Raw genomic sequence first — 25,221 nt, 5'->3', positions numbered from 1 at the left:
GAAGATAGTTGAGAAGAGGAGTTTAAGACAGTACTAAAAGCTCTTAGCTTATTTGTCTTCATCTTGGAGAAAAATTTCTTCAATTTTTTCCAATTTCCTTTTCCAAATTTTCTTCTTATAAAATGTTTAAACGGAATGATTTAAGTCTTCTAATATAATTAATCAAGATTATCTACTAATTGTGTATGTACATGCTTGATCTACAGTGCCGTTTGCTGAATCTTTGATTTTTCACATTTTGAAGTTTATATGAAGTTTTCTTGTTAGTTTGTTCCTTTATTATTTTTTGTTGTTGTTCTTCTTTTACTCTGTCGATTGTTTTTTTATTTAAGGCGAGTTTTTAAAAATTAATTCATTCATTTAATACTCTCACTTTTAGTTAAATTATATAAAGCATTATTTTTAATAAAAACAATTATAAGATCTAAATTCAATTCCACGGTTCACTAAAAACAGAAGAAAACAAACAAAGAAAGGAAAAAAAAATAGAAAGAGGAAAATAAAAGATAAAAAGAAAGAAAAGTTATATCCGAATTCCTTTATTAAAAAAAAAATCCCGAAGGAAACACAAATTTCGAAGTTACACAAATGAAACACTGGCAGAGATTAAAAAATTAAAAGAAAAGCCACCACAAAAAGAACAAAACAAAGCATGTGCCACCAATCATGAAAATTGTAGACTGACGGTTTAAATGTCGTGCATCTTTTTTGTAGTTGGTCGACAGTGAGGCCAAGTTCTGAGCTTTATTGTCAAGTTCTAGAAGAAGAATTCAAGTCAGTATGTGGGTGAAAATGCTATTTACATACAAACTGTTGACAACATAAGGAATACGACCAAAGGGGTGGAGGGGGAAAGGCTTGGTCCCAAGCTCCCCACCTCCTAGAACAGATTTTGTATGCAATAATTTCATGTAAAGGGGTTGGAAATTACTCTGGTTAAACATTAACTTCTAACTGCTTCTTCCCATTTCTAAAATAAAGTAATAATAATAACGAACTGCAACAATAACAAAAAAACAGAGTTGTTGTCAGTAGTTAATATCTTCTGTAATTTTCATAAAAACTATCAGTTTGATTTCTCGCAAAATAAATTTGTGTGTATGCCTTCTACTGAATCTAACTACTATACACTCGTCAAAGAAAACCATTAGTTTATCATCAACTTTACGTAAAATTACCAGAGGGGTAGTAGAAATATAAGGAAGAAAACGGCAAATATATCTATCTATATATATCAAAAATTTATTTCACATGAAGACAGGACGTCTCGACACGGAAAACCTTAGGGAAGGTCAAGGTACCACTTATAAGCTTCAAAAAATGAAACTTTTGACACGAAATAAGAAAGTACAAGGTGTCATAAAAATTTACATTAAACAATTACTCTAAACTATACTTGGATTTTAAAAATATTTGTCCTGCTTTTAGCTTGTAATTTTGGTTATTTTTTGTCCAGGAAGGGGAGGGGAATTGGATTTTGCCTTCTTGATTTTTCTTTTTGAGCCTGAATTGTTTTTCGCTTTTCAATTTTTTAAGGTTGTTCAGACAACACTTTAGGGTTTATAGTACTACAACTACTAACAACTCACCACAACACCAAGCCGCCTGAGGCCAACACAGCTACGCACATTACTCCTCCATCCCAATCTGTTAAAAGGCTCCCTCTTTATACCCTCCCAGGAAGTTCCCATTTCCTTTATGTCTTCCTTTATGACATCCTCCCACCCCAACTGCAGACGACCTGCTTTCAGTTTAGCCCTAGATGGTTGTCCAAAAAGGACAATCTTTGGCAATATGATATCCTCCATCTGAAGAACGTGCCCTAGACATCTCAACCTTTCTATCACTATAGCCCTAGAAACTTGGATTGAACAACACTTTTCGTACAGCTTACTGTTTGAAATGCGGTCAGTCAGCTGGGTACCCAGATCAATCCCTAGACAATTTCCCTGGAAGACATTTAGCAAATCGTCATCCGCTTTTCGGAGCCCATGCTTTAGAGTCATATTTGACCTCTGTCATCACTGTCGCTTTCAATATTCTAATCTTGATTTGCAACCTAATCTTCCTATTCTTGCAAGCTTTTTTTTTTATTGTGAAAACTGAGCCTTGGCTATTCTACTTTTAACATCTTCACTGCTCCCACCGTCTTTACTAATAATTACATAAAAAAACTAGTTTTTATAACTGAAAGTAAGGAGCAACATTAAAACATAAAACGAACAGAAATTACTCCGTATACGAAATGGGTTGTCCCCTCCGCAATCCCTCGCTCTTTATGCTAAAGCTTTTAATTGTTTTAAAAAGCAGAATTGTGGTAAAGAATCAAACTTTAGCGTAAAGAGCGAAGGATTGCGGAGGGGACAACCCATTTCATATACGGAGTAATTTCTGTTCGTTTTAAGTTTTAATGTCGCTCCTTACTTTCAGTTAGAAAAACTGGTTTTTTTAATGTAATTTCTGAACGTTATTGAATTAATGCATCCACACATAAATTATTAAAATGAAATTTATATTTTAATTCCTTTTTTGCTAAATGGCTTTCTCTTAGTTCTGATCAGACGATTTTGAGAAATAAGGGATGGGGAAGGAGGCCTAGTTGCCATGCAATTTTTCGGTTACACAAAAAGGCAACTATAAATTTTAATTTTTAACGAATTTTTTTATTAGTAAAAAATATACGTAACTTAAGAATTAACTTACGTAACAAACTTTTATATTCTTAAATTTTTTTTTTGTAATATGAGGGGGTTTGTACCCTCGTTAATACCTCGCTCTTTACACTAAATCGTGAGTTTTGTGCCGATTCTTTAAGAATGACCCCTGAATCAGAAAGACCGTAGAATAAATAGTTGAAATTACTAAAAATACTATAGCATAAAGAGCGAGGTATTTATCTCCTCCTAAATACCTCGCTCTTTATCCTAAAGTATTTTTAGAACCCCTCATATGCGTAATAATCTCTGTTCGTTTTAAGTTTCGATGCTACTCCTTACTTTCAATTGAATAAACTTTTCCATGTTTATTTTTTCATTGTTTTTTTATAGTAATTTTAGAAAATCCTGCGCCCTTTTCATTGAATTTCTGTTCCCCCATGACATATTTCTCCAAGGAAAGATCCTCCCACAGAGCCCCTCCCCTCAACCCCACCCCCAAAAACCAAAAAAAAAATCCCCTGAAAACGACTGTACACTTCCCAATAACCATTATTGTATGTAAACACTGGTCGAAGTTTGTAACTTGCAGCCCCTCCCCCAGCGACTGTGGGGGAGTAAGTCATTCCCAAAGACATAGTTATTATGGTTTTTGACTATGCGGAACAAAATGGCTATCTCAAAATTTTGATCTGTTGACTTCGGAGAAAAAATGAGCGTGGGAGGGGGCCTAGGTGCCCTCCAATTTTTTTGGTCACTTAAAAAGGGCACTAGAACTTTTCATTTCCGTTAGAATGAGCCCTGCTGCAACATTCTAGGACCACTTGGTCGATACGATGACCCCTGGGGAAAAAAAAAACTAATAAACACGCACCCATGATTTGTCTTCTGGCAAAAAATACGAAATTCCACATTTTTGTAGATAGGAGCTTGAAAATTTTGCTATAGGGTTCTCTGATACGCTGAATGCGATGGTGTGATTTTCGTTAAGATTCTGTGACTTTTAGGGGGTGTTTTTCCCTATTTTCTAAAATAAGACAAATTTTCTCAGGCTCGTAACTTTTGATGACAAAGACCAAATTTGATGAAACTAATACATTTAAAATCAGCATGAAAATCCGATTCTTTTGATGTATATTTTAGCATCAAAATTCCGTTATTTAGAGTTTCGTTTACTATTGAGCCGGGTCGCTCCTTACTACAGTTCGTTACCACGAACTGTTTGATATTACCAAGGTCAGCGAAGCTGTCAACCTGATCAATCTTTTCATTACCCAACGTCACCTTTTAATCTTTACTTATTCTTAGCCTTAGTGACTTACTCTTCATAAAATTTATTTTCAAGCTTATTCTAGCACCTTGAACTCGCAAAACCTCATTCGTTATATATATATATATATATATATATATATATATATATATATATATATATATATATATATATATATATATATATATATATATATATATCACAAACATCAGTCATACAACAAAAAATTAGTCAACGCTTATATTAGACCGTATACCGTCGGAATACATCTCAAGATCCCTTTTGATTTTTTTTTCAACTGCAAGTCTGCATATGAGCTCAGTAGCTTTTTCGTGCCAGTATATCCGGACGACTCGGGTGTTTTTGAAGTTGGAATAAACAAAATTTCTTGATTTGATTGATTATACTGCAACTCAGTGGCCTCTGAGGAGATTTGAGAACCATTCTTTGGTTTGGGTGGCAAGGAAGGGGGTTGTAAAAGAGGGTATGATTTTGAATTTTTGGGCGTGTGTTTCATTATCAAAAATAGGTTTATTAATTATTCCATAATTAAGATACAAATCTTACTTGACTCTTGTTGATAAATGAAAAATTTACCAGAATTCTGCACAAGTTTACCGATTCTTACAAAAAGAATCCATCCGAAGAATTGCAGGTTGTTTGTTTTACTTAACATTCTTTTTTTTGGCAGTTATTCTGAAAGTATTTAATTTATTTCAGTCTAACAAATTTCCGTTAGATGAACGTATAATTGAACCAATCTTTGGATCTCGACGTGAAGTGATGTCAGCACTACGATTATCGTCCGCTCTGTCTGTTCCGCCAGTCCAACCCCTCCACGTTACGAGTAACTTCCAAAAGTTATAGCCCCAAGGAGTTGATCAAAGTTTCTCCACTGATGGCCTTTTGCCTAATCATAGTGAAGCTGAGCGGTATTTTGGTGGGAGCACTGGTGTTATGAAACTTTTTTCTCCGAAGCAAGAGGTGCGACAAAGACAAACCCAAAGTTCTGATAATTTTAATCCAAGAAACTACTACTACTACTGCTAACAACTTACCGCAGCACCAAACTCTCTGGAAAACATCTAGTAAATTTTCATCCGCTTTTCGGAGCCCCCATGCTTCAGAGCCATATTTGACCACTGTCATCACTTTGAGAGTCATAAGCTTTGACTCTCTACGGAAAAACTCACTTTATGTCTGTTTCTAACATCAGTTTATGCATTTTCCTAGCCTTGCTCCCACAAAAACAAAACAATTTTGATATATACCATTACTTAGATTATAATATTAACTCATTTCTATTAGCCATGTTTTGTCAATTTTACTGCATTGTACAGGGACGGGGGGATACATTTTTATTTCTTCTTATGGCAGAAAATTATCAAGGACTTGGACTGTGCACCGACATGGAAGAAATCGAAAAATTAGAAAACACAAGGCTGCAGACCAACGGCTATAAAAGGAGATTCAATTTCGGATATTGAGTGATTCTTAGATAATTTTTTACTTAAAGTTGAGAAGTACGGACTGACACAAATAACACGAATATTTGTATGGGGGGGGGGAGGAGGAAATTTTTTTCCTAAGCTCTTCAAATAGGAGTATAAGCTATGGTTTTTTCTTTTTTTTTTATTCCATTCGTTAATAGGCTCTTCACAGAAAGTGAAATCCACATTCTATAATAAAATAATTATCTACAATTTGGCGTCGTTCTTCAGTACCAAATAGATATTGCAATAAATTAGGCATAATAGTGCAGAAAAGCAAATAAGCAGAATAAAGACCACCTGCGGATAATGCCAACAGATTGTCTAGCATTTCTAAGACCGTTCCAAAGCGCCAATTTTTATTCTAATGCCTTTTAAGAAGCAAACAAATGAGCTTTTGCATAATTACAAAAAATATTGTATTAAACTAGGCATAATAATGCAGAAAAGGAAATAAGTAAAATACCCCCGCAAAAATCCTGGATATGGCCCAAAGTACAAACATAGTTTGTTTTAATTTTAATACGTTAGTAACTCTACTGATGACAATTGACTATGTCATCAACATATACAATTTTTTTATACATATTTATTTAACTGTCTAATAAACAAACCCGTCCCTATTTGCAATTCCTATTTGTTTCATCATAGAAAAGGCAATGTGGCATTGAAAAAAAGATGGTAACGGTAGAATCTGATAATAATGGATGGTAAAAACGGCGAAAAGCAAATGAATACTTTATATATTATATATTATACTTTATATTTTATAAATACTTAATACTTTATAATAATTACAGAGCATTAAGGAGGAGAATCGTTAAAAATATGATATATTGACATATGTTTTCTCTTTGTAATTTCCCCAAAAGAAAATTCAAACGCGCACTTACCAGACAAAAGTGTTCCTCGTTGCAAAACATCGTCGATATTTTGAACCATAATTTTCTGGACATTTAAAAGTTCGTTGTTTAAGGTTCCAAGGTTTCTTCTCGCACGGGGATCTATGTAGGTTTTCTTGGCCTTTTGTATATAATTGTCTAAAATTTAATTAAGAAATAATTTATAGCCAGGATTTAAAAAAAAAAACAGAAAAAGGAGAAAAAAAAAAGAATAATTCTTCTCCGATGATTCGCCATCTAAGTGTTTTCTTCTGTTTCAAATTACATCAATTTAACTTTTACTCGCAATTCCATATATTTTAAAATCTTGTTTATTGATAATTACAATGTATTGAAGAGATAACCGCACGGGCCATTAGCTTTATCTTAAATGATAATTTTGTAATATTTCTGCTTTTCAAGTAAAGACCAATCCCTACCTACCTGTCTTTCTCTAAAAAATGAAAAAATAATAAAAGCTACAGCCCAAAAAATTGTATCGTCAAATCCAAAACCAAGAATTCAAATCTGGAGCCAATAGCAGCCCTTTTCGCTGATTTCTAAAGCCAAACTCTAGTTCCTGGAAATCCATTGCTTTTAACGCTACATTATATGCAAGGGAAAATCAGATATGGACACAGCATTTTACTTCATGGCAGAGATAATTCAACAAAACAGCATAAAACAGGCGAAACTAAAGAGAATTATGGGGGAAATTGCATTAATTTTGACGTTTCGGCAGAGAATCCATGCCCCAGCTCGCGTACTAGGTGAGATTCTCCTTCACTTCAAGAAATATTCATCACCTTGACGCACCAATGTCCATGTAAATTATTTCGCCCTAATGACTACTACTACTAATAACTCACTGCAGCACCAAGCCGCCTGAGGCCAACACAGCTACGCACGCTCCTCCTCCAACCTAATCTATTTAAAGCCTCCCTCTTTACACCCTCCCAGGAAGTTCCCATTTCCTTTAAATCCTTATTTATGACATCCTCCCAACCCAGACAAGGACGACCTGCTTTTGGTGTAGCCCCAGACGGTTGGCCAAAAAGGACAATTTTGATTTGATTTTGAAATAATTTTTTACAATGCATATTGTGCATAAAAACTTCAGGATAAAGTTGTAAAATTATTACCCGAATTTAATTATTTTTGATGAAGTACTGCTCATGAGCATTTTAAAAATAATAATACAATGTATGCATCTAAAATATCACACACAAATGTTTTTATTGACAAAATATAGGGAGGGGAGGAGAATGTATTTCTTAAAATCCAGGGGCAGGGGGCAAATTTTGTCTCTTTATTTTTAATGACAATGCATAAAACGTTTTTTAATTTATGACAATGCACATTGTGATTAATGACAATTCACAAATGTTTTTTTTTATTTATGACAATGGATATTGTGCATAAAATCTTCAGGATAATGCTGTTAAATTATTACCTGAATTTGATTGTTTTTGATGAAGCCTACTCATGAGCATTTTAAAAATAATATACAATGCATGTATCCAAAATACCACGCACAAATACTTTTAATTTACAAAATGTAGGAAGGTAAGGGGAATGTATTTCTTAAAATCCATGGGAAAAGGGGAAATTTTTGTTTTTCAATTTTTTTTAGACAATGCATAAAATGTTTTTAATTTACGAAAATGCATACCATGAGTAATGACTAAATAATATAATAAGTATAACTAAACATTTTTTTAATTTATGACAATGTATATTGTAGAAGTTTTCTATTGTTTTAAAAAGTAGAGTTGTGAGAAAGAGTCACACTTTAGCGTAAAGAGCTGTGAGTTGTGAGAAAGAAAGTCACACTTTAGCGTAAAGAGCGGGGCGTTGAGGAGGGTACAACCCCTGTCATATACGGAATACTTTCTTTTCGTTTTAAGGCTTAATGTCACTCCTTACTTGCATTTAAAAAAACTTTTTTTTTATTTAATCGCTGAAAGGTCGGACTGGAAGCAAATCTCATAAGTTTGAGTTGGGCAGACTTTCCATAAGTACATTTACACCACACAAAATTCAAACTTTTTTGCTCTGATTCTGTAGATTATATATAGAGCATACAGATTATAGATTCTGATTCTAAGCTATAGATTCTCAGTAGAATTTTTACTTGGAATATGAAAATTTTCCATACCCCATTGTTTTGCATAAAAATTTTCTCTTAAGTTTTTTTGGGGGAGTTCTCAATGTTTGAGATTAAAAAATTAAAAAAAAAAAAATTATTGGATTATAGCATTAGGAATAATTATACAAACTATGACAAAAATTAATGGCATGAGAAAAAAAAACTAATTACATTTTCAGATTTTTTTATAAGCAACTTCATCACGAAAATTTAACTAAAATACAAAATTAATTTTGGAAATTCAACGTATGCAAAATTTGAAAAAAAAAGAATTAAATAAGAAAAAAGAAGAAAAAGTAAATTTTTCCACCAAAAATTATAGAATTTTTCCTGTTTAACCATAAAATATAATTACCTTGTCATATGAGGATTTGTAGGAGGGTGGGTGGGGGATGTTAAATCAGACATCTGGTCCAGACTGCCCGCAAAGCTCAATTCTTTATCTAAATGATAAAGAAGAATTAAACATATCTGTTTAACCAGGCATTTGACCCAGTTTAACCCCCTTTCCCCACTAGAACTGGCAATTAAACCTTGGCTTCTTTTAAGATTGTTGATACCCAAAAACATACTAGAGACCAATCCTTTGTTTAAGTGGATAATACAAATTTAGTATACATGCCAGACCAGGTTTTTATCCCAGAACTGAATAAAAAAAAAACAAGTTTTTTTAACTGCAAGTAAGGAGTGACGGAACAATTTCTGTTCGTTTTAAGTTTTAATGTCGCTCCTTGCTTGTAGTTAAAAAAAACTTCTTTTTTTTAAATCTAATTTCTGAACATTTTTGAATTTATGCAAGTTTTGATTTTGGCTCACCACACACGAATAATTAAAACAAAATTTGATCATTAATTTTTTTGCTAAATAGCTTTCTCATAGCTTTCATCGTACGAATTTGATAAAACGAAGGGGCGGGGGAGGATGCCTAGTTGCCCTCCAGTTCTTGGTTACTTAAAACTGCGACTAGAATTTTTCATTTTTTTACGAACGTTTTGTTAGTAATAAACATACGTAACTTACGAATTAACTTACGTAATGAACTTCTATATTTGTGTATTTTTATTACGTATATGAGGGGGTTCGCCCCCTCGTCAATACCTCGCTCTTTACATTAGCGCTTGAATTTTGTCCCAATTCCTTAAAAATGACCTCTGAATCACAAAGGCCGTAGAATAAATAGTTGAAATTACTAAAAATACTTAGCGTAAATACTAGCGTAAAGAGCAAGGTATTGTGGAGGAGACGAACTCCTTAATGTACGTAATATTTTCTGTTTGTTTTAGGTTTCAATGCTGCTAATTACTTCCAGTTGAAAAACAATTATTTATTTTCTCATTGTTTTTTTTTTAATAATGCTAGAAAATCCTGCGCACCCTTCATGGAAATTCTCTTCCCTCATGACAAATTCCTCCATAGAAAAATCCTCCCACGTAACCCCATCACCCCGACCCACCCCCACCCCAACACAAAAAATTCCCCTGAAAACGTCTGAACACTTCATAATAACCATTACTGCATGTAAACAATGGTCAAAGTTTGTAACTTGCAGCCCCTCCACCGGTGACTGTGGGATATGAAGTTGTCCCCAAAGACATAGTTATTAGGTTTTCGACTAAGCTGAACAGAATGGCTATCTCAAAATTTTGATCTGCTGACTTTGGGGAGAAAATGTGTGTGGGAGGGGGTCTAGGTGCCCTCCAATTTTTTTGGTCACTTAAAAAGGGCACTAGAACTTTTAATTTCCGTTAGAATGAGACCTGTTACGACATTCTAGGACCACTGGGTCGATACAATCACCCCTGGAAAAAAAACAAGCATCCATGATCTGTCTTATGGCAAAAAATACAAAATTCTACTTTTTTGTAGATAGGAGCTTGACACTTCTACAGTAGGGTTCTTTGATATGCTGAATCTGTTGGTGTGATTTTCGTTCACATTCTATGACTTTTTTTTTTTGGGGGGGGGGGGTGTTTCCTCCTATTTTCTGAAATAAGGCTAATATTTTCAGACTCGTAACTTTTGATGGGTAAGACCAAACTTGATGAAACTTATATATTTAAAATCAGCATTAAAATACGATTCTTTTGATGTAGCTATTGGCATGAAAATTCCGTTTTTTAAAGTTTCAGTGACTGTTGAGCCAGATCGCTCCTTACTACAGTTCGTTACCACTAACTGTTTGATGACCCCCCCCCCCCCCACCCCCGACTAGGCATTCAAACCATGCGGATTTCCCTTTAAAATTTGTCCAAATCTTCTAATAGCCTTCTAAATTTGTCCAAATCTTCTAATAGCCTAGAAACACCCTTATTCTTATTTTGTTAGTCGAACCTCTCCCCTCCTGAGTACAATCCTCTGACCCACCAATTTAGGGTGGAATCCTTATATACCGATGGTTTTATTCTGGTCTTAGGCTATTTTTATTAATAAAATGTAGTGCTTACCAAATTCAATAAAAGAATATGGCCTAGAAACAGTGGCAACTTTTCTACCATATTGAGAGCTAAATTCTTGCTGCAGATCATCCAGATATGAAAATGCTAGTTTACGTGAAAATGTTTTCTCGGACAAAACTAGGTAGCACACCTCATCTTTGATTAAATAGCTGAAATAAAGAATCTTATGTAAAACAAAACTTATATTCATGCCTTATCAAACTGCATATTATACAGATGCACATTTTTATAGCCAGATGAAAGTAGTGTATGGTGAGGAGTTACATTTGAAACCTAACAAACCGTGGAGAACCCTTAAGCATTGGTTGCAAGCACAGGAAAATGCTAGCCATTGCGTAAGGGTGACTGGTTGTCACATGATGAAGATGGCTCAGGAGGCAAGTTTGCTTCCCCAATTGTGGGAAGTATGGGGGTGGGCTAGAACATTTTCTTTAAAAAATGCCAACGCTTAGTGAATTAAAAAAACTGAGGGGGTATACTGCTTCTGCCATATATTTTGAGAACTACTTTGAGAGATCTAATTATGACGGTAGGAAGTATTATAGAAAAACACGTGGAGCTGTGGATGAAAACGGTTTATATTTGTTGAGTGTTACTGTTTGCTTTGTTCCCATTCGTCTTTGTTGTTGTGTACATGACTAACGGCTTTTAAATACACACACAAATATATATATATATATATATATATATATATATATATATATATATATATATATATATATATATATATATATATATATATATATATATATATATATATATATATATATATATATATATATATATATATATATATATATGAAGACTTGACAATGTATGGGAATAATATAGTTTGACCTTATTCTAAAACATTTCCCCCCTGTCTCCTGTGATAAAAAAGAATAAGTTAAAAAGTAACGATCTAATTTGGCAACAGAAATGGCCTTTTTGTCAGAATTTAAACGCTAAAATAGGAACTACTTACAAACCAGTTACTAACAAATAGCGGGGAAGGGATGGAAAAGCAAGTGAAAAACAAATTTCAAATAGTACTTTAGGAGCTTTCTCCAAACTAACAAAGTTTTTGGACCTCGAAGACAGAGCTTTTAATAACAGATGAAAGACCAAATTAGGGATTACGGAAGCACTTACAGGTCCATAGCTTCACTATTCCCTTATTTGTAGGGCTTTTTCCGTGATGCCCATCTGCACTTTAAATTCAAGTTCAGCTTACATTCTACTTCTACTTCTAAGATAAGAGATATTTATTTTAAAAAATCCCTATCACAAGCCCTCAAAGGGCCGAATTCGGACTTCGGAGTCGACTAACAAAGCAAAAAAAAAAAGAAAAAAAAAAAAACAAGTCAGAAAAAAAGGGAAGGGGACAAAATAATCAAATAATACAGAAAAGAAAATTGAAAGGGACACTAAAAAAAAGTCCCCCCACCCAAAAAAAAAGAATGAAGCATAAAACACACGAAAAACATATATGAATTAAAATGGAAACTAAACCAAAAACAGGGGGGCAATCAAATAAGTGCAACGACCTAGGCAGCACCTTACAAAAGAAGGGAGAAACTAGTTGGATATTTTTTTCATTTTTTCTGTGATGAAGGGGACAAAGGTCTTTTGCCAAAGAACCTTCCAAGATTTAAGGTGGATTCTGAAATAACTTCAGACAACTTTTTTGAAGATATGAATAATTTTCCTTTAACATTTCTGTTCAACATAAAAGTAGGAAAGGAGAGGAGGTACAACGTTAAAACACCTTCTGAGACCTGTATTTGGATTACAAACCCATCTTTGAAAGTTTCATTTATATTCTTCAACACTTTTCCAGGTTTATGAAAAATCTGTTCATGGAAAGGGGTTTAGTTAGATAGATCAGAAAACAACCCAGAGCCCTAATTTGGTCTTTATGGCCATTCTTGAAAGCTTCAATTGCACTGCACTGCCACTTTTAGAGTAAGCCGATTTCCCCCACAAAGCTCTAGACAGATTATTACTCACAATAGTAAAAAAAAGGAAAAAAAGTAAGTAATAATTCATCTATAATGTTTAGATGAAATTGTATTTCAGTACTGTTAGATATATGGAACAAGACTCAAACAAATGGAAGACAGTCTGAAAATAAGCACAAGAAAACAGTAGCTATCCATTTTCATCGTTTTTTTTTCACTTTCAGTCTTGTTTCCATTTAATCTCCAATTGAAATTAAGGAAAACATAGAAAAAGATGTAATTTTCTTTAAATAATAGAGTAATGGACCAAAAAAATTCTTAGCACTATTATGCTAATATTTGAAGTCCATATTTCAGCTTCATATAAAAAGTTATTCATCAATTATTTTTTTTTATATATTTCCCAAAATATTTTGACTTTTTTATGTATTTTCCAAAATATTTGGACTTAAGCTATTAGTGGTATAAAACAATTCTTGTTTTGCATCTTAAATATTTGCCTTAAATACCTTAAATCGCACTTGCCAGCAATAAGGAATAGTCCTGTGAACGCCGGTCAATAATGATGGTGACCTCGCTAAATACATCCCATACTGTGAGCCCCCATTGCACTTCCTGGCTGAAGGGCCGAGAAACGGAGATCAGCACCGCCGGTACAGACTGTAAAGTCTAATGCCGTATCCTTTACCTTTTTTTTATCATACTGTGAGCCTAGGTTTCCTGTACCAGTCTTTGTCAACAGCAGACTTGGAGGTAATAATAATCTTAATAATATTTAATAATATTCACATGTTAATATTAGCACGTTTTCGGTAAAGCTTCAAGGGGTGGCCTCTAGTACTGTGGAAACTTACTCGAACAGGTTGGGGATCACACCCTGGTCACGTACTGACTTGTATTTCATTAATACCCTCTTCACCTATGTCTGTATTTGAGAGATGGTAATTTACGCTTGCTTAATCGGGAAGGCTATGGAAGATGTTGAAATCCCTTGATATCTCACCCTTACTGACTGGAGTGGCACTATACAACCTAAATTCTAATTTTGATCTGATCAGGCCCTTTAAGAGCTCGATGATCAAAGCTGGAGATATGCTACAGAACATTCTTTTTATTAAACTAAGAGTTTGGTTGGCTCTGACTACTAATGACTCTGAGTGAAAATTAAACTTTAGTTTATCATCAACTAAAACACCCAGTTCTTTTTTGCTATGACTGCATAAGTGGTTGTTTTGAACCATTGCTGGATTCCAAAAAATACTGGCACAGAGGATTATTTGCTCCAAAGTGAATGACTCTGCATTTCTGGGTAATAAATTCAAGCTGCCAGGATTTTACCCAATTTGAGAGTGCATCAAGATCAGCTTGGATGGCTATGGCACATTATGAGTCATCGACAGGACAAATTCTTTTGAAATCTTCCGCGTACAAGCAAATTTTGTTCTCTATTATTAAAGGCGCATCGTTGATGGGAATACTAAATGAAGTTGGACCCAAAACTGTTCCTCCGGGCACTCCACTTTTTACATCTGCTCATTCCGAAAATAAAACTGATTCGCCGTCTCGGGATACACTCACCACCTGCTTTCAATTGGTCAGAAATTCCATTGTCCAGTTGACAACATCTTCATGGATGTCCATTGTACAGAGTAGAATCATTGTCCCATTATCTCAGTCTCCTGTGACATACTTTATTGAATGGTTTGGCTAGATCCAATAATATGTTGTCAACAGGAGATCCCTTATCCATAAGTTTTGTGACATGCTCATATGATCAGATTAGTGTCAACTAATCGATTGGGACAAAACCCATGTTGATTATCTGATAGCAGACTATTAGAATTTAAAAGAGCCATAATGGTTGAGTTGACCATACCCTCAAGCAGTTTCCCAATTCCTGATGCCAGACTAATTAGTCAATAATTGTTAGAATCATCTATAATGCCCCCTTTGTTTACAGACGTGATGTAAACATCCTTCCAGTCTTGCGGGATATATTTAGAACTCAGGGACTTTTGGAAAAGTAGAGTGAGGGAATGAGACAACACTGTACATTCTTCATTTAATAGCCAAGGAGTAACTCCATCCAAACCTGTAGATTTATTCAGGCTAATCTTCTTCAATCAGGTTTCTACATCAGTTTTGGCAGTAAATATGGGCGTCATACCTTTTTAAATTTCATACCTTGGGGGATCTGGAAGCAGAGCATTATCAGGGACACTAAATACTAGGATGAACTGCTTATTTAATATATTGGCTATTTCCCTTGGGTCACAGATTTTCGCATCATCTAGTAGAAGTTGGGTGACAGAATGCCTACCCGGGTTACCAGATGATGCATACCTCCAAAATTTCTTGGGGTTAGATTTCGCTGTGGCTGCTATCGATTCCCCATACTTTTCAGTGGTTTTCCTTGCAAGACTTCTCAGTTGATTACGTGCCTGTTCATCTTTCGTGTAATAATCTGTCTGGTTGTGATTCCTGTTTCTATTTATAATTTACAGAAGAGTGATTTTCAATAACTCCCAATAATATTCTTTTCATTAGTTGACCATGATTCTTCTACATTTGTACATCCAATAAAAGACCAATCACTTTGGGCAAATTTATGACGAATTAGATTGTAATTAGTATACACATGTTTTGTGAATTCTAATTTATACGGGTACAGTCTAAAACTACAACCGATGGAAATATGATCACTTGCTCCATATGGTTATAGAAAGTTAATTCCTATTATAGATTCTAGTTTTTTTTTACTAACAGAAGATCAAGTAATAAAGGATTTTGACCTTCTCTGTACCTAGTCACGAAGCTAACTGCCTGATACAGTGAGTGATTAAATAAGCATTCCAGAAATGGTCTTATTGAACTATTTTCTGAGAATCCAAATCCATTGACCCAATGAGTATGTGGGAGACTGAAGTCGCTAATAATAATCATATTGGCTTGATGCTTAGTTTTATTATCAATTGATGTACTAATAGCAAGAAGGGACGACTCAAGGCTGGGGAAACTGGGACTTCAGTACATGCAACCTATGTAAGAGGGCACAAGAAATAAGAGAACTGAGATCCACACTTGTTCAACATATGACTCATAGTTTGAATTAATATCTATGTCTCCTACCTTAATTGGGCTTCAGATGTATATGGCTATTCCTTATCTTCCAGTTTTAGATAATTTGGTGATCAAAGTATTATCAGGTGTCTGGATCTGAACATCTCCAAGAGGGGTGTTAGCCCTCTTGGGTTTTATTTTGTAAAATGCATAAACGTTACATTTTTCTGTTGAGGGCCTATTTTACTTCATGGAATTTTCATGTTAAACAATCTATATTACTAAAAACAACTTTTAGACCATTGCTTGTCCAATTCCTGCTACTTTTGTTATGGCTGCCATTATTTGGGCCATTAGATACTTTAAGACTCAATACTACCATTATTAGAACTGGCACTAATGAAAACAGTCTGTTAGAGAAAGTACAGCTTACTGATCTCGCACTTAAAGATGATTCACTTGATTTGTCAGTAAAACTTTTTTCAACATTAGGACGCGAGGCTATTTAAACTATTTATTTGTTTTTAGTTCAGAGACTTTCAGTTCATGCCCATTGCAGCTGGTGCTGCAGGGTCAGGCACGTTTTTTGGAGCAATTTTGTAACCTCTTATATAGAGTCTTATTTGAAAAATTTACATGTTTCTCTATATTTTCATTTCGCTTTGGTTGTAAATGGAAAGGCAATGAGATCTAAGAAATTATTTATAATCTAATGTCCTTGGCTATATTCAGAAATTGAAAATTCTTTTTCAAACTAAAAGAAACTTGGTAGGTAATATGACTTCGATTTTTTCTGGAGATAGTTTTAAAAGATGCAAGATTTCTTTCTTTTCATTGGAAAAAATTCAAAATTAAATGAGAAAGGCAATGAGATCTAAAAAATTATTTATAATTTAATGTCATGACCGTCTTTTGATGAAACTATTGGTATCAAAATTCCGTTTTTTAGAGTTTTGGTTACTATTGAGCCAGGTCGCTCCTTACTACAGTTCGTTACCACGAACTGTTTGATGGAAAGGCAATGAGATCTAAAAAATTATTTATAATTTAATTTCCTTGGCTATATTCAGAAATTGAAAAATTCGTTTCAAACTAAAAGGAAAACAGAAACTTGAGCACTTACTGGAATATGAAAGGTGGGGTTTCAATTGAACATCTCTCTGGACCACGTGCATCTAACTTCTTCATCAACATTTTTGCCTGGTTCTGATAGTCAACTAAACTTCTACCCTGAAAAAAAAAAAAAACACATACATTAGATGTTTATAATTAAGGAAACATTAAGGCACTTTTAACCTTTTCTCCTTTATGAATTTAATAAATCAAAATCATTAAGACTTTCAGGAATGAAAATTAGTATATCTTGATAGTAAACTATCGGTTCAAATTAGTTTTTTTTACAGTAATCTTGGTTGTGAGGGTGATCTTTTTTCATATTATGAGAAAGGAAATCACATAGCTCGAAATAAGGAACGAATAGGAAAACCAATAGCAATGGACGAAGAAGATACAGCAATAGCAGTAAAAATATGGAGAACCAAAAATCTGAAGATGAAAATAGAAATGTAGAAACTTTTGATTGAGGTAATAATTGCTCCAAAACCAAATGAAGACTAATCTATAGCATAAACTAATAAAGACATCCAAAGGATCACTTATAAAGCAATAGATGGCGAAGAGCTTGACAGAAGATAAAAAGCGCCAAACATTAAGGAGATAAAATACCCTGTCCAATGCTTAAATACAATGGAAAACACATTAACATTTTGATACAATTTTCTACTTGCAATGTTCGAGAGGGTTCTGTAAAGACAGATAGACATTACCTAAATGAATTTCCAAAAATGAAAAATTGATTTCACATTAAATGAACCTGTGAATAAGATATAACTACAAAAACACATATCACCATGAATTCATCATAACAGAAATTAAAATGAATACTTCAAGTCTTAAGTTTAAAACAAACAGAAAGTATTTTGAATAAATGAGCAAGAACTAAATTGACCCGAATTTTTTCCTTTTTTGCCTTTAAATGAACAAAAAAAAAAATACGTTCAGCTCACATTTTTTCAATGAAGGACAAATAAAACCCTAGCCTTTAAAGCTAGGGCTTCTAAACTAAATCGACTTTTAAGCTACACATGAAGGGCCAAAGTAACACTTTTTAATTCTTAGGTGTTTCCACTAAACCTTTCAAATCATTGTCATCTCTACTGCTCTTATTGTTGTATGACAAAGAAATGGATTGTACTGGACGGTTTTTTGGGCTCTGGTATGATGGAGCTATATTTAAAAACAATCACAGTTTGAAAGTTAGATAAGCAAAGACTCTCAGCCCCATAACCCTTCACTTTTGACAAGAATTACTTTTTCCTTTAGCTTCAGAACAATCAGGTGCTCTAGTACTAAAACAGTCTCATCTACTTTATTAGGGTTGATTTACCTGGGGATCAAGGGAACCAATTTGTGAAGATAGGGGCAAGCAAGGATTTTTTTAAACAAAGATACAAAAAAGTCATCTTTCAAAATTTGGAGGGCAAGGACTGTATTGTTTTTTTTTCTGATTTCCTTCAATACAAATTAAAGAATTTTCAAAAAGGTATACCCTTCTTAATTGACCCCTTTGCTCCATAGCAAGTTATACACTTGGCAATGAGCATTCAATATATATTTTTTTTTCTATAAAACTTTGTATGGAAGAGTTGTTGTAGAAACTTTGGAGAGGGCTCATTTGATTGAAAGTTGAAAGTTATAGCATCCTTTTTAGAGTCAAAGTGATTGGAAGGCAACCAGCTCCCCTCCCTTGGTATTTCTAGTTTCCCCCTAAACACAGCCAATCCAAATTAAAGATAGGCATTTGTATTCAAAAGTTGAAAACAGAGACACTCAAGTCACAGGTCACTTGAATCAGTTAGTTTACCATTTAAAATTGCTTTATTTTTTGTCAATTACTGAAAGAAATTTTGAAAACCTTGCACAATAATAACTGAGATCCATTACTAATGCTACTGTATACAAAATATGTATTTTGAGCAAAAACAACATATGGTTTTAAGAAGGCATTAGCCCTACCCCTGTTTGTCTTAGTTATTCAATGTTTCCCACCAATATTCTTCATTTGTTGTAACGTTTCTTTTCTTGCCCATTTTGAACATCTTTGATTTTCTCTTTTGGAAAACATTTGAAGGAAAAATTCTTACTTCATAATTCTTTAAATTCTTACATTCTTGTCCAGCATATCACACTTTTAATGCAAATGATTTTCACTCAGTGCAAGGTTTCAACTACATTTTGTATTGGTGATCTTACACCCATTCCTAAGAAAGGGAGGGCAGACCCTCAATGTTCCTCTTTTCACCCAATTACTGTTGTGACATCTCTCTGTAAACTTTTTGAACTTCTCTTCAGAGACAGTCTTGAAAAGACATGTTATGCTCCATCATATCAGTTTGGGTTCAAACAAGGAACAGGATGTGCAGATGCATTTACAGTCACGCCAAATGCACTAATTGATGCAGAATCTGTGGTGGAATGTCTTGTTCTTCCTAGTCATGATGTCAAACATGCCTTTGACTCGTCAATACGCCCTGCAATGCCTCTGAAGCTGCCACGCAAGGGCTAAGCCCTGCAGTTATTCTCACACTTTGGGACATGGATTCTCAACTGCATATTAGACAAAATTACAACCCAATAAGAATGTGCCTTCAGTTGCTTGAAGAAAGTATATTCTGGTTTTAAAAGGTGCACACCAAGGAGCAATTTCTTCACCTGATCTATTTCATAACTATATCCTTGACACTCAGGATCTATGTCCCTCCTCATTAATTTATCATCAAGAAATCTATCACTAATTTGTTATGCTGACAATGTTCTGAATCTTAGTTGCACTCTGGAATGAGTCAGTGATGTTGACACCAGTGAGTCAGTGAGATCATAATAATGTTTCCCTGTCTGATGTTGACATTTCTCTTGTTTCTTCTGCAACAACTTGCTCATTTACTGGTTGTTCTTTGTCATTTCACAGTGTTGTATCCAACAACTGTATCAGTCGTTTTGGTTCCTACTTACTCTAGTCTATCAAATTCCTACCTGACAAGGAATGAGGCTCCTTAGCTCTAAAGTTGATGGCCTCCCTAATAAGCTTTCTGAACTTTCTTTTTGTATGATATCAGAAGAAGTGGATGTTGCAGCAATTATAGAAGTTTACCAAAAAACACCTTTGGTTTTTGTCATTTCACAGTGTTGTATCCAACAACTGTACCAGTCGTTTTGGTTCCAGTTTACTCTGATCTGTCAGAAAGTAAAACAGTTCTGTCAGATTTCTACCTGACAAGGAATGAGGCTCCTTAGCTCTAAAGTTGATAGCCTGCCTAATAAGCTTTCTGAACTTTCCTGTTCTATGATATCAGAAGAAGTGGATGTTGCAGCAATTACAGAAGTCTACCAAAAAACACCTTGCCAGTCTTATCTCCTGATGTAATCAAAATCAATGGTTACCAACTATTTTCTAATCTGAATTCCCCACTTTGCCATAGAGGAGTGTGCTTATATATAAGAGATGGACTAAAGGTTAGTCTCATTCAATTTAATTATCTGACTACTTGTAGAATTGAGTCTATGTGGATAAAAATACACAAGCAAACAATCTCAATTGCAGTGAGTGTTGTTTACAAAAGCCCTAGTGCTCCCTGTATTTTAGACTCTGAACCTAATTTGGCTGCCATGTTATCTCATGTGATGTCTGATTTTACCAGCTATAATGTTGTTGTCCTTTTAGGGGACTTTAACCTTCCTGGAATCCAATGGATCTATGGATCTGGTTTTGCAATAGATATTCTCCTTTTTGTCTGCCCTTTCTGATAATTCACTCTGTCAAACAATCTCACAGCCAACTCATTTCAGGGAAGGTCAAGTCTCTGACACTCTTGATCTGGTTATTCTCAGTAACCCTGACTGTCCTATTAAGAATGTAATCACCACACTTGTTGGTATTAGTGACTATGTAGTAATTATTTTAGAGTTATTTCTGCCTACCAAACAACCTTCTTCTAAGCAAAACAAATATGTAAACTACACATGAGTCTCTGAAAAAATTTCTAGTGTCAACTGGAAAAACCTTATTACTGATGATATTAATGAGAGTTGGTCAATTGTAAAAATGGAATTCTACATGTTGAAAAGTTTTGCACCAGAATTTTTCAAGGAAAATAGGCAAAAGTTTACCGTTTTTAACTACTAAAGCAAGCAAACTAATCAGCAGAAAATACTGAGCATGGAATTGCTACAGAAAAAATAAGACCACAGAAAATTATCAAGTCTTCAGATCTTTCCATAATCAAACAACAAACCAAATAAAAGAATTGACGAGAAGGTTTGAGGAAAAATTGGCCGAGGAAGTTAAGGATAACCCTAAATCTTTCTGGCAAAACGCCACTCAAAAATATAGCTGCAGATACAGAATTCCAGATATCCTGAACAATAGTCAATCAGTTGCTGATCCTAAGCTGAAATTTTCAATTAATATTTCTCAATTGTTTTACCTCCAATTCCAGTATTGTTTATCCTACACCTTCTTCATATGTTGTATCATATAAGAAAGAGCCAATTCTGATTACTGATACACTGTTTTTAAAGGAACTTGCATCTTTCAAACTGAATAGATCTGCTGGTCTAGACAGCAATCGCCCATGTATTGTACAATTTTGTGTCTACCTCTTTCCTTGCTGTTCAAGTTATCATTTGATCTTTCCACACTACCTCTGGATTAAAAACTGCACATATCATTCCTACATTTAAAAAAAAGGTAGAATGGACCTTGCTAAAAATTATTAACCCATTAGCATAACATCTGGTAATTATATTCTATCTTCCCCTACACATGTTCAGAGTAGAGTTCCTCAGGAAAGTGTTTTGAGTCCTACACTATTTAATATCTTCATCAATGATACTCCTTAATTTATCAACTGTAAATCAACTCTTTATGAAGTTTCTTGGACCAGCTTTGTCCTGTGCAGATCATGCCATGCTAAAAAATAATTTTCAACTGCTGGATCAATGGACTGAGGCCTGGCTTCTTGAATTCTTGCACTTTAGCAAACTGAATCTTTGCAAGACAAAAGATCTTTAAGAGTTGCCACTAAAGTGATATCTGGCATGCAAGAGCTTTCCTATCCTGTAAAACCATCAAAACTGAATCTCCCTACACTTATTTATAGAAGAAATAGAGGGGATGCCATTTTAGCCTACAAGTTATTGAGGGCTAATACTCTCCCAGCATTATTCCCTAGTGTTGGTACCAACTCAAGAACTAGAGGTCATCACCTGAAACTTGTCAAGTAGTCAATGATACCTAGAGCCTGCACTCAATTCTTTTCATCATGCATGGTCAACAGTTGCAACAAACTATCTAATGAAACAGTTACTGCTGAATCTGTTGATGTTTTCAACCAAAGGCTAGATGCTGAGTGGTCCTCAGGAGAGCATAAAATCAATTACAATGCTACTGAATATGGAACAGCACCTGGTCATTAATGAACTTTGTATGTAACTCAAGTCATCATTATAATGCTCTACATGGAGAAATCCTTAAATCACTCCTAGTTGTAACTTAAAATAAGGAAACATCATTCTTTGACACTTACTGTAAATTATAAAATAATAATTTGGTCTTTTGTTGGTTAGATTCTTTATACAATTAAATAAAAAAAACTAGTTTTTTAAACTGAAAGTAAGGAGCAACATTAAAACTTAAAATGAACAGAAATTACTCCGTATATGGAATGGGTTGTCCCCTCTGCAATCCCTTGCTCTTTACACTAAAGTTTGACTCTTTGCAACAATTCTGCTTTTTAAAACAATTAAAAGCTTTAGCATAAAGAGCAAGGGACTGCAGAGGGGACAACCCATTTCCTATATGGAGTAATTTCTGTTCATTTGAATTTTTAATGTCACTCCTTACTTTCAGTTTAAAAAACTGGTTTTTTTATTTAATTTCTGAATGTTTTTATTAGTAAAAAATATATGTAACTTAAGAATTAACTTACAATAAGATTTCAAAGATCTGCAAACACTTTCTAAATTCAGAAGAAAAAAAAACATTGTGAGGCTTAAAATTCTACTCAAATAACAGGAACTGCATGTTCAAAACTAAAACCAGAAGGAAAAGAAACTGAAAACTAAAAATTAAGATATAAGCCTGAAGTTGTTTTGTCAAAATACCTTTCCAGTAGGCAAATTTCTAAGACTTAGAAATCAGAAGAGTTAGCATAGTAGCTTGGCAATGGCCAACCTTTCAAGAGTATGTTTTTGGCCCTGATTTCATTAGGCTAGGCCAACAAAGAGTTTTATTTTTCTAGCCTAACCACTTTCCAGGATAGTAGAAAGCCTTGTCTAGAATTTTACTGATGTTTAATTCTTAACTATTTGATGGTGTTTGCTTCAGGAAATATAATGACCACAGTAAAGATGGTAAATTTATGACAGTTCATATAGCTGACTTACCAATGAATTGAACATACCACTCAATGCCCTTTTTGGTAAAATTCTAGTTTAGTGACTTCTTGCTATCTTGGAATGGGATTAGGTTAGGAAAATGAAACTTGTTGGGATGGATCTACAGGCTAAAGTATATCCTGGAAAGGTATTTTAAAGTACCCAACTCTATTCCTTCTCTCTCTAGAAAGCCCTGAAATTTGCCTACATGACAGGTCTATACCTATGAAAATTTGACAAAACAACATTTTACCTTAATTTTCACTTACCAGTTGGTTTTTCTCTGCCTTAGTTCTGAAAATTCAATTCCTGTTATTTGCACAGAATTCTGAGCCATATCAATGTTTTTTTTTAAATTTAGGAAATTTAGGAAATGTGTGTAGCAAGAAGTTACTAAACTAGAATTTTACCCCTTTTGAGGCTTGGTGGAAGTAGGTACTTCAAAATACCTTCCTGAGACACACTTTAGCCTGTAGACCCATCCCTGAAAGTTTCATTTTCCTAACCTAATGCCTTTCTTAGAAAGCAGGAAGTCACTAAACTAGAATTTTAGGCTAGGCTGCCTCTTTTTTATGTTCTTGACAGATATAATAATTGCTTCTACCATAAATTTAAGCGCTTTTTGACCTAACATAACCTTAGGCTATTATAAATAATTTTAGCAGTGAGAAAATGCAACATTATTTTGTTGAAAACAACTGAAAAAAGGGAGTATTATTCTGTGAAAAACAATCAATAACTCATACTTTAATTGACAATTCATCATTTTTAAGAGCTCAAAAAGTACTTAAATTTGACTTATCAGGAGAAACAATTATTATATTTATAAAGAACATAAAAAAGGCATTGAGTGGTATGTTCACTTTATTGGTAGATCAGTTACATGAACTGTCATATTTTGAAAGGCTAATCATTTCCAATAGAATACCAAGTAGCAACCGAAACAATGGCTCTGACATAGATAGGCCTACTTCTGCTGAAATATTGCTCTGATGGTCTGTCAACTTGGGTAATTAGCCTATGTGCTATGAAATAGCTTATAGGCCTAGTGTGATAGGCTACTGAGTGCAGATTTAGGCTATCAATGAGGCCTAAAAGACTTAGAGCTGAAAAATTTTACAATTACTCTGATACCTTGGCCAGCCTCTTTCCAAAAATTTCACCTTAAGGCCTAATATTGAAGGTTCAAAAAAAAGCTTTGGAAGATAAAAAAATTACAAACCTGTTCATCATCCTGCACTGATGCTGCCAGAGGCAGCCCATCAGATATTCTAGCAATTACTGTACTAAGAACCATGTTTCACTGTTACTAGCCTAGGTGCAGTCTAAAGTACGTTTTTGTTTTTTATCTGTGGCTGGATCATGTGGAAAGGGAGTTTGAACTCGATAAACGTTTTCGTCGCAGAATTTAACATGACGTGTCCTATTAGCGTAGCTGCCAGATCATCCGATGTAAAAGCGATACCAGCGAGAAAAATTATTCTTGTTTCTGGAGAAAACTAGATTCGCTTAACATGGCACCCTAATGGGTCAAAAACAAGCAAGATACCTAATAAAGCTTACTGAATTGGCTGAATGGTCATGGTCTAGTTACTGTCAGATTTCAAGTCAACTGAAAAAAACCACTAAGACACGTCTTGGATGAGTGGTACCCTTTGGAGCATATGGCACTTACTTCATTGAATGGAAGAAAAAGGTTACTTGATGAAAAGGAACGATGAAAATTCAATGATCCTTTCAAACTTTATTCAAAAATATAGAACTATTTTAAAAGTTACAGCTGATTATAATTTTTGGTTAGAATCTGACTAGATTCATAGTGTCCTC

The 25,221-nt window shown here is 34.2% G+C and overlaps 1 protein-coding gene across 1 annotated transcript; it reads right to left on the bottom strand.

The window, feature by feature from the left end:
• Nucleotides 1–523: 523 nt before the first annotated feature.
• Nucleotides 524–24,812, bottom strand: LOC136030865 (vesicle-trafficking protein SEC22b-like). The gene is made up of 5 exons (XM_065709925.1): nucleotides 24,617–24,812; nucleotides 17,024–17,130; nucleotides 10,889–11,049; nucleotides 6,308–6,454; nucleotides 524–757 (listed from the first exon to the last, which is right to left on the bottom strand). Exons 1-5 carry the CDS (start codon nucleotides 24,689–24,691, stop codon nucleotides 615–617), a joined length of 633 nt encoding a protein of 210 aa, XP_065565997.1. The 5' UTR covers nucleotides 24,692–24,812; the 3' UTR covers nucleotides 524–614.
• Nucleotides 24,813–25,221: the final 409 nt, after the last annotated feature.

Source organism: Artemia franciscana, chromosome 9, assembly GCF_032884065.1.
Source record: "Artemia franciscana chromosome 9, ASM3288406v1, whole genome shotgun sequence".
NCBI lineage: Eukaryota > Metazoa > Arthropoda > Branchiopoda > Anostraca > Artemiidae > Artemia > Artemia franciscana.
Note: the sequence above shows the minus strand (reverse complement) of the source record. Positions and strands in the feature narration are given on the sequence as shown.